This window comes from Mangifera indica, chromosome 20, assembly GCF_011075055.1.
Source record: "Mangifera indica cultivar Alphonso chromosome 20, CATAS_Mindica_2.1, whole genome shotgun sequence".
In the NCBI taxonomy this organism is placed as follows: domain Eukaryota; kingdom Viridiplantae; phylum Streptophyta; class Magnoliopsida; order Sapindales; family Anacardiaceae; genus Mangifera; species Mangifera indica.
In genome coordinates this window covers 8765418-8776069 of record NC_058156.1, presented here as the reverse complement: position 1 = coordinate 8776069, position 10652 = coordinate 8765418, and the positions used below count along the sequence as shown (strand labels likewise).

Genomic DNA, 10652 nt, shown 5'->3' with positions numbered 1-10652 from the left:
TACATAATTTTACACAATTTTTGTTTTATTAAAATTAAAAGGAATTACAATTTGTAAAATATTAATTAAATTAATGATAAAATTTGTAATTAGTTTTTTCTGTATTTATATGGTGGAGTATCAATTTTTAATTAACTATATATATAAAATATAATTTTAAATAGTTAATTAAAAATTGATACTCTGTTATATAAATAAAGTATCAATTTTTAATTAACTATTTAAAATTATATTTTATATGTTTTATGTTTCAAAAATGTGAAAAATGTTTGATATTATTCAAAAAATATGTAATAATTCGACAATAGGTTAAACTGGTTGGTTATCCGGTTGAACCAATCAAAAAGCTAACTAGTGAGATGATCAATTCGATTATTGGTCTGACATACAACCTAAAATTTATTTGCACTATAGTATTAGACAATATAAAATTAGTTAATTTTGATGACATGGTCGGATGTTATTTTTATTTTATATATAATTAGAAGGAACGTGACCTCAAAAATAGTTTTTAATTTGAGCAATATTATATATACATATTTTTTATATATAATTTAGGTATACGAATGATATATCATCATATAATTAAATGTTATTTTATATTTCTTTTAAAATCATCTACTCACATGATAACACATCATATTATGCACTTGAATTATATAAAAAAAAAAAATTACTCATAGCTTTATTATTTTAATTTTAATTTTCTCGAATATAATGCAAAATTAGATCATCCCACGATGCCAAATTATCAGTATCTGAATATCCAATCATAACAATTAGAAAGGGTTCATCCTTCTTTTAAATCATTATCAACCCTCTTAACTCCATGAATCAATCTAAAACTTAATTAATAGCTTTTCATGAGATTCAATTTTGTCTTGAATCTCATTTGCTTTTTAGAAACATCTGCAAAACAATCACATTGTTCAATATATATACCACTGAAAAACCATGAAAGTTTTGGAAACAATAACTCTTCTAGTCTCCTGTATGAAGGTTAAATCCCATACACCATGTTGGAGTAGATATATGTACATGGCAATCCCATGGTGCAAAACTTCCTCACCACAAAAAGCCGATAACATATCGCGTATTCAGTTGACTTGGCCTTGAATAAGCCGACGATTACTAGCAGGACATCTTGGTGCCCTTCGCCGCCTTGTTATCTTTCCCCAGCCGATGAGTTTTCCCTCCCCAAGTCCCTTTTCCCTCCAACTAATCTCTGTTACATTGGAAGTAGAAATACATGGGCGTGTTTTTACCCTTGCCCGGGAAGTTCTGCCAGAATTTCTGGCCACAAATGTACCCCAACTGTAATTAGCAGCTTCAAGTAGGCCTTCTATTGTCTGCATATCCTCAGTCACTTCATACCTTGAAAGCGAAGCGAGACTAGGGAGAATTTCACTTTGGAATTCCTGCTGCTGCTGCCTCCTCCTCATCCGGCCTCTCCTGGTCTGACTAAGTAAAGAAGTATTGACTGTTTCTTCCTCTTTACGGTATTTTTGGTTATTGAACTTATTAACCCACTGTTCTTCGACCTTTGTCTCAGTTAGCTTCAGTGTCATGGCCTCAAAATAGTCAAGACCATCGGACAGACACTCTTCGTCATCTTTAGTGTTCTTACAACTCAGAGCTACTCCAAATTCACAATCAGGATCATCAACCACTAAACAAGCTACCCCAGCAAACCAATACAGCTCATTGCTCCAACAAGGTTCAAATGGCTTGTGAGGAGTGATTTCTGAACAAGTTTGAATTGTAGATGACGAAATGGAAATTATAGCCTTTGCTGCAGTCCTAACAAGTTCATCTAGCATATCCCCACCTTCTTGTCCTGACACTGTAGCCCACATTGCATTACCAACAAGATCCATTCGCACATCTTCATCTTCCTTTTCAGAGAACTGAAAAGGTTTCTCAACGTTTTCATCTGATTCTCCCTGCAGTGGAGATCTCTCCTTATTTTCTGGGCTCACAGGTGGTTCCAAATCCATTTCTGTTGAAAGAGAGAATGCCGGTGAATATTCATGCTCATCTATGCTTGAGTTCAGGTCAATAGTGACTTCAAAATCTGAACTTTTCTTTTGAAGTCCACCTCCTGCAACATCCTTACTCCAAAATAGCTGTTTTTTTGACTTGATCACAGGATCAGAATCCAAGTTAATATCACTAACTCTATCCTTCTCCTCAGTCATGATGTATTCATCTTCGGATGGATAGTGATGGGATGAAGAGTGGCCATTCAACATCTGAGGAGATTTGTTATATATCTTTTGAAATCCTCGAATGCATTTGCCACTTGAGTTGTTGCTTGCATCAACCTTCTTCAGCTCTACATCATGGATGCATGATAAATTAGCTCGCTCTAAGACAGATTCCACTCGAGTTGACAACTCACTTCTTTTACCACGTTTCCTCTTACACATTGATTTTGTTTTAAGCCAAGGCAACCCTCTTGTTAAACCTTCAAGCTTCTTTTCTCCGCCCAAGGTACAGATACATGACACTGATTTAGAATTAATATCCTTAACAGGCTTCACTTCCATTGAAAGTCTAACGAATTTTGTAGGATAATGGTGCTCAGAAGCCAAATCATTGTTGTTACAATCCGAGCCCTCAAAACTGATCGAAGGTGCATTAGACTTCTTACCAATAAGCCGAGGGCTTGCAGCTGATAATTTAGAATTTTTACTCAATGGTGTAGATGTGCTAAAGCACGGGAGTGCCTGAACTGCTATAGGGGTCCGCATAACGTCATGTACATGTTTTCTCCAAGATGAAACTGAGGATGCCTCAGAATTCCCTACATCAGTCACAGAAATAAGCTGACAAGAAGAATCCATGTCAGGAAAGCTATTAGAGGAGACTTCCCTTCCAAGGCTCTCTGAACCTTCAATGCAAGATTTTTTCTCACTCTGATGGATGAGGCTGGACCTTGGAAATTCTTGAGTTTGCTTGAGCTCAATATCTTCTAAAGATGTGCATATCTGTTCGCCAAAACCTGGAGGTAAAGACATAGAATCACTTCCACTTTGCCCTTCAGTTTGCTTGAGCTCAGCATCTTCTAAAGACATGGATCTCTCTCCACCAAAACCTGGAGGCAAGGAAATGGAATCGCTTCCACTTTGTCCTGGAAAATGTGAGGCAAGAAACATAAGTATCTACATAACAATAACAACCGTTCGAATAAATTAATTGTGAATTAAAAGCCAACAAAAACGTAAAGAATTTGTATATTTTTTATGCAACTGATGACAGGATTCTCACCTGCTTCATTGTCAGAAGATGGCCACTCTTCCTTTTTGTTTGTTTCCCGGTGTAAACCTTCAGAACAAGTTTCAAGATCACTTCTTTTCTTGGTAATTTGCATCAAATCTTTCGAGAAAACATGGAGGCCTGAATTAGAGTTTTGAGAAAAATCCAGACATGGGAACTCCCTGTCGCCAGCAGAACTTGGAAAATCAATAGTCATAGAAGCTGTTTCTTCCTCAAACTTGATGGGCTCATTCAAGTCAGCCAAAAATTTGAGTTTAGGTGGTGCCACTTCCCCATGCTTGGTTGGTTTATTCAAGTCAGCCACATCTATGTAGATGGAATCTGCCTCTTCTTCAAGCTTGACCGGTTCATTCAAGTCAGCCAAACAAATCCTTTTAGCAGAAAAAGAACTAGGAGTCAAATTGTCCCGCCGGGAAGCTGAGTTGAAAGTGCCACTTCCATGGCATGATTGTAGATTACTCTTATGCACAACCTCATCAATTCTCTTCAAAGGATAATCTAACACCGTATGTGCCTTGGGTAAACATCCCTCTTCTTCACTATCAATGTGCTCATCAGGTGGAAGTTCAAGATCCAAGATCTTCTCACCAAACTTCTTGCACTTAGACTCTAACTCACAGTCTTTTATAAAGAATTTAGTTTGGGCAGGTTTAGGACCTGCATACATGCTATTTCCTTCTTTAACACACGGCAATGGTAGGTTGTTTCCAGCAGTCAAAACAGATGATCGGTAGCAAGCAGGGTTCATTTGTTGCAAGCTATATGCATGGCATGTCTTTTGGACAAAATCAAGGGGGTTCTGCAACAAAAATGGATTCGACGGTAAGGTTTCCAGCTGTAGGTGATGTTTTAGCAACTTGGTTTTCATTTCATCCATCAATTCCCTCTGTCTCAAGTAAAGGCGATGTAGTTCACGGATCTGGGCAGTCAATAAACACATTTCAAAACATTTGAGAGTTTAAGAAGTGCCAAAAGTTACAAAATGTTAACAAATAAATTGCATCAGAATCATGAATAAGATATGCTAAATGTAAAACGCAAAGGCTTATGCACGTGCACAACCCAAAAAAGAAATGATTTAGACTTTGGTTCTTGACAATGATTCCTACATGCGTAACGACAGGTCTCCTTAGTCCTTCCCTCCCAGATATTTATAGACAAAAACAATGCTTTGACATTCATCTTTAAGAAAATAGATCTACCAAGCCCTTTGATTCAAACTTGGATTATCTAAAGGAGTTGGTTATCCCTGCTACTCTTCACATGATTAGCTACATCAGAATGCATTATACACTCAGAAAATTCCCACTTCTCAGGGATCTCTGAAAAAATTGACTGCATGCCATAGAGGCAAACAGAAATTATAGTTCTTTATTTTGGCAAAGAACAATAAAATCTCAGAGCTCAAGTTTGATTAACAAGAATCGCAGCATCAAAACAGATTATTCAAAGAAATGAATTGAATCGTCTCAAAGACATCAAGAAATAAAAACATCTCAAATTCTGTAAATGTAGAACAATTTATATTATACTGATCCAATGTATTTGTTCCTCAGTACATGAAGGTTTTTCCATTAAGCAACAGAGAGATGGATTTTGGCTTCTATTCAGCATGAAACTGAGTTTTTAAGTTAATGAAATAAAATAAGCAAGATAACTCAAAACTGAAAGTTGAGACAGAATGACACCTGATCCTTGAACATAGCTTCTTGCTTGAGCATTTTCTGCTTCAATGCATCCTTGTTTTGTACCAAATGCGGATGCGGAGAGGGAAGTAACAAGGCACCATTATAGTCATGTCCTTTCATTAAGGTTTTATCAATATTGTTTAAGGGCCATGTCGAGCCACCAGCATCCAAGTTAAGATCTGTAGTGGAATAATGTCCAGGAAAGTAGCTTTTATACTGCATGTCCGCTTGCATTCCCAGCAGTGCCATTAGAGTCAGAACATTAACTTCAATCAATAAGATAACATAAATCAACTTGGCACCTCCAGTACCATTAAGAGACAACACCTGCAACAAGGTCAAGGATAGGTGAGATTTATGGCACATTTGATAATACAAAAATAGTCTTTTTCTCTCAAACAAAATTTGCAACAATCATAAATATTTAAACCCATATAAACATTAACAAAAATACAATCCATCTTGTTGAGGAACACCAAACATGAAGAGCTGAGAAACAATGCTGCGCAAAAGGGTGCCTTGTGGACAGGTAAATACTTTGATCCCGGTGGCAATGCACCTTATATGTGACAATATATGAATTGGGTGGTTCTTAAGTTAAACTTTGGTTAGTTGACAAAAGAGTTTTCTTCGGTACCACTGTAAACATCAACTTACAACTTGGTTAGTCAAGATTCTGAAAACCCTAGAAGAATGAACAATATATTTCTTTGCAATGTATATGGACGTATAGTCTTAAATGGGAAAAGATAATGAATGGGTGATGTAGACTCAATCAAAAGTCCAAAAAAGAGTCATAAGAATAAGCACATTAAACAAATTACTAAAATCATAGTTGCAAATATGAATTCAATGGAGCTTAACAAAAGCAAATCCTCTAAACATATTGCAAACAAGCAGCCAGAAGCACCCAGATCTGCCATTTTTTTGAAGAAAGATAAAAGGATTAAATTGTGAAATATCTCAGCCCACTTTAAGAGGAGGGGGAAAATAAACAAAAACAAGGCGAAAAAAAAAGAATAAAGCCTAATAAACCATAGAATCTATGGCTAGGTGGGAAAGGAATAAAAAGGTTAGGCAAATTCCAGAAAATAGTGCTCAAAATCTTGCCACATCTCATCAACCAACAGAAAATGTTGATTACATTCATTATACAAAGAAACAAACAAATTAAGAATTCACTGCAAATATGCAAACATAATCAGTTGCAGGAAAAGCAATCTACAAACCCAATATTGAGGAAATAAAACCAAATTTATTACTTGAACCAAACGTTAAACAAAGCATCACCCAGGTAATAAAATAAAGGGAAAAAAGGGCCAAAAGAAAAGCAAACTATAGAGGAGTCTACTGAAACCATAATACACGATGACATCTATTCGTCAAGCTTGTTCGATGAACATTTGATTCAAGAAAGAATGGTAATGTATTAAAGTGATTATTTTCTGCAAAAACAAAACAAAAACTTGCAAAAAAAAATATCCACTAACTTCAATCATCAAAACAAAGAAAAAGACAACCAAAACCACTAAAAGAAAAGTGATCTTCAAGCGTTAATCTACCTCAAAATCACATCTTTATATCACTACCTTCTCAAAAACCCACAGTAATTCACTCGCTCTTGCTCAACGTTTCAAAAACTTTGAGCCCTGCAACTCCACTTACCGACAAGCACAAAGAAAAAACATAAAAGTGAGCATCATCAAAAAGCTTTGAACGAAGATAAGGCTGAGGAAAATGTTGAAAAAACAGAGTGGGAATTCTGAAAGACGCCTTGAAAAGCACAGAAAATGGGGGACTTTTGGATCTGCTCACTGGGCCATTCTCTCAAAGCAGATATTGAGAGAGAATAGAAAAGAAGAGTTTGTCCATAAAAGAGAGAGAAATCCCAGGAAAAGAAAAAGAAATTTCACACAAACAAACGAAACTTACGTGAGAAGAGACATGAAAAATCTGTCATAATACAAACAACACTCTTTCTATTTCCCTCTCCCAATCTCTTTCACTCTTGATAAACTCCATTTTCTGATTTCTTTCAATCTTCCTTCCTCATTTGATTTTATGTGAATTTTTATATGCAAAATATTAACAACTTTGTTGGAGAATCTCCTCTCTCTTGTTCTATCCATCACTATTTGTCTGGCTTTTGGTCCTCTAGGTTTGCCCCAAGTAACCTAAGATCCACTGAAATCTAATAATAACAGCACTTAGGTTCCTATGAAGTAAGTTTTTGTTTTTTCCTTAAAAGTCTAAATTACCCTTTATCTTTCTTATCTAAATGAAAATAAAATCACTTTATCACATATTATTTGGGATTTGGATAAGGATGATGTACGATCATACATCTCTAAGTCACAACCATATATGGTGTCTATATATACAGATGCGATTTCATAATTTCATATTTTTCATCTAGAATATATCACGTGCATCTATACATCAAACACCTTTATCTATACCCACGTTCAAGTAGACAATAGGTGTGTGAAACAACCTCTTTGTATTCGTGTTTTATGTGGATACAAAGGTGTGTCCTTATCCTTGGGTTTAGATGTGGTTGCAGCTAAGATTGGAGATAGTCGAGATAAAGGATGCACCAATGTAGGTTTGCTTCTCAAATCTTTCTTGCTTGTTTTATTTTATATGCATGTGTATGATAATTGTCTATGAGTAGATCCTGTGAGGGTTTATAGTACTTAATTGTTATTCGGAAAAAAAAAATCAAAATATTACTTTTGTTACCCCCTTTTGAGCATCCTATAATTTAATAGTAATATATCACTTATCGACTCATCTTATATAATGATTGTGTGGATGCTTATTAGACTTGAGTTTTCACATGTTTTGTGTGGTTAGTTTAGACAACAATTTTGTTAGTCATAAAAAAATTTTAAAAAAATAACAAATTAAAGGTGTTTTAGACATTTACAAAAAAAGAAACAAAAGGCTAATAAGAAGGAACTAAATGTTGTTATTAGATTGTACTGGACCAAATTCAGCTAGGCTAATACCTGAGGGACCAAAAGGATTTAATCTTTAAAGTTAATTTTTGTGTGCTGGAAACAAAGCCAAATAAAATCAGAGTGGGGCCCATTAGTTGTCAATTAAATTGTTACCAAAGCTGTTTTAAACTTTTATTTACTTTTTAAGGCATTATTTGTTCATAAATTTATTACTTTTTGAAGAAATAAATGAGTTTAAAACTGAATTTACTTTTCACTGCTAAGTAAATAACTTTGTAAAAATATCATTTTAAGATATTTTTCAAACTTGATTCATTTTTTGAGCAAGTTTTGTCAATAGAGAATAGCCCATAGATAAATATAAAATCATTAAAAACATATATATATATATATATATATATATATATATATATATATATATATATATATATATATATAGTATACTTGAATCAAAAGTTAATAAAATTGATAAAATTTTAAAATTTTAAAGAAAAATTTGGATGTAAATCTCTATCACGTTTGTGAAACTATAACTTATTCGATACAATAATTATATTTCTGATCACACTTGTGAAGCTTAGAAACACCTACTCAATTTATTATCGATGTTTTTTATTTTAAAAAATCATATATTGAGGATATACAAAAATAATCAAGTGCCTAATGACTAACATTATAGTCAAACAATTTTGTTTTCACATCTAATCTTTTAACAAAATCCTTCAACCAATATTTTTAAACTTGGATAAGATATTGATCTAGTGAAGGGACTAGTCTGGGTTAACCAATGAATATCTTGATTCAAAGCCTTAGTTGAGTTTAAAACATCATCAAATCAAACTAGCTCCCGATCAAACCCGTCAAGTTAAAGATTTTCTAGAATTTTAGCGTTGCTGGTTAAAATTTATAATGGAATGCTAAATATTGAGTTGGGGGCTACTTGTAAGAATTAAAACTAGCAGGAGTTAATAAAGACTTTAAGGGGCAAATACAATATTTAGAAATTATGGTTGTATAAATTGTTGTAAATTTTAGAATAATGTTTTATACACTGGTAGCGTGAAATCTTATAATTTTTAGTTTTTTAAGTTAAGCTATCTAGGGGAATAGTTGTAAGATTTAAAGCTAGGGAAGAGTTTATGAAAGATTTTAGGGGGATAAAGTAAGATTTTGGAACCTAAGGGGGACAGAATTATCCAATGAAATTTGACATGATTGCGGAAAATTTTCAGATTTTATATATTTAGTATAAAATAAATGAGATTACCATGGTTGAATCTATCAAAACATTAAAGTTGTTTAGATATTAAAGTCAATGGACAATAGCAAAGGATTACACCAATACTTACGTCGGAGTAAGGTGGGCTGGCCTAGGCCCAAGCTTGGGAAAATGGCTCGACCCAAGAGAGTCTAATTCGATACTATAACATATCAAAGTCTAGGCATAAGGCCCATTGGCCGGCTTGACTATTTACATAATATTAAAAAATTAATTAATAATTATAATATTAAAAATTAATTTTTTATTAAAAAATAATGGGATGGGCCGTATATATTAGGTTCGGCCAACCCAAAGGCTCACTACTGTAGTAGGTTTTAGGCTTGGCCTGGCGCATAGATACCTTTATATTGGAGGAAAATAAAAAATAGTTAAAACTCATCTGAATATGGCATACGAGATTGGTAGAGATATTTTGTGCCCATTTGTGTTTTGACCTTGGTGGAATATTATCTACATTCCTATGATCCCCGAAAAATTCTATCAATGGAATGCCTATTAACATTGAGCACAATTATGATATTGGTTGTATTGTAATCGTTGCCCAAAAGATGATACAACTTATCCTCGAATTGTGATGGTTTCTCCAAAATTGAGAAGAGTGTCTTTACATTTATTGTGCATTGCCTAGGTGTGTCTTCATCAATAAAGATGGACTTTAGGGTTTGACAATAGTATCTAAGATAGAAGAGTACTTTTATTAAAATATTACCTTAAAAATAGATTAGTTAAAAGATTATTTAATATAAATTATTATTATATTTAATAAAATTTAATAAAAATTTATACGTATAAATAATTATTGTGTTTGGTTAAAGACAATAAAAGAATACTAGTATATTATTTTACTTAAATGACTTTAAGTATAATTATTCTAAAATATTTTTTATATTACTTATTATATTAATTAAAAATAAAAATATTTTTATCTTAAAAATTAATAAATAATTATATAATTATAATAAAATAAAAATTATAGTTATAATTTTTAAATATATAAGATGGAAATGATAATAAAATCACTACTTATATTACTCTTTATATCATCATTAATAATAAAAAAATAATCAAAATCTTTTATTACATATAAACTAAATAAAATAATATAAATAATAAAAAAATTTTCAAAATAATTTTTCTTTACCCTCCCCAAATCTCCCTTTGGGATTTTTGAAGTCTCTATTTTGGGCTTGTAAATTGATTATTGGTCGAGCCTTTTGATAACTAATAGTTATCTTCACTATGTGGGTTCGAGACTATCCTATGGGTTCGAAGTCGGCAAACTCATAGGCCTCCACTTCTTTCACTAATAATTTGAACGTTCGATTATATATATAAATAATATGTATAATTTTTATACATAAATAATAATATATCACTATATGATTAGATATTATTTTATCTCTAATTTAAAACTATTCAATTACATGATAATATATCATT

At 32.8% G+C, this 10652-nt stretch overlaps 1 protein-coding gene across 4 annotated transcripts; it reads right to left on the bottom strand.

Annotated features, from left to right (window-relative positions):
* Window positions 1-821: 821 nt before the first annotated feature.
* Window positions 822-7116, bottom strand: LOC123204493. Of its 4 annotated transcripts, none has more exons than XM_044621173.1 (5): window positions 6900-7116; window positions 6530-6627; window positions 4968-5294; window positions 3271-4198; window positions 822-3133 (listed from the first exon to the last, which is right to left on the bottom strand). In XM_044621173.1, exons 3-5 carry the CDS (start codon window positions 5214-5216, stop codon window positions 1098-1100), a joined length of 3213 nt encoding a protein of 1070 aa, XP_044477108.1. In that variant the 5' UTR covers window positions 5217-5294; window positions 6530-6627; window positions 6900-7116; the 3' UTR covers window positions 822-1097. The 4 variants fall into 4 exon arrangements, with proteins under 4 accessions (XP_044477108.1, XP_044477110.1, XP_044477107.1 ...); XM_044621175.1 differs by having other exon boundaries at window positions 6557-6627; XM_044621172.1 differs by having other exon boundaries at window positions 6557-7116.
* Between the last annotated feature and the right edge of the window lie 3536 nt (window positions 7117-10652).

Excerpts from the sequence above, each read along its gene's own strand:
- LOC123204493 (XM_044621172.1), bottom strand. The coding sequence starts at position 5,216 with ATGGCACTGCTGGGAATGCAAGCGGACATGCAGTATAAAAGCTACTTT. Across the intron at positions 4,199-4,967 it reads AAGCTATGTTCAAGGATCAG|ATCCGTGAACTACATCGCCT; the intron begins GTGTCATTCTGT and ends TTGACTGCCCAG. Across the intron at positions 3,134-3,270 it reads ATCTTCTGACAATGAAGCAG|GACAAAGTGGAAGCGATTCC; the intron begins GTGAGAATCCTG and ends CACATTTTCCAG.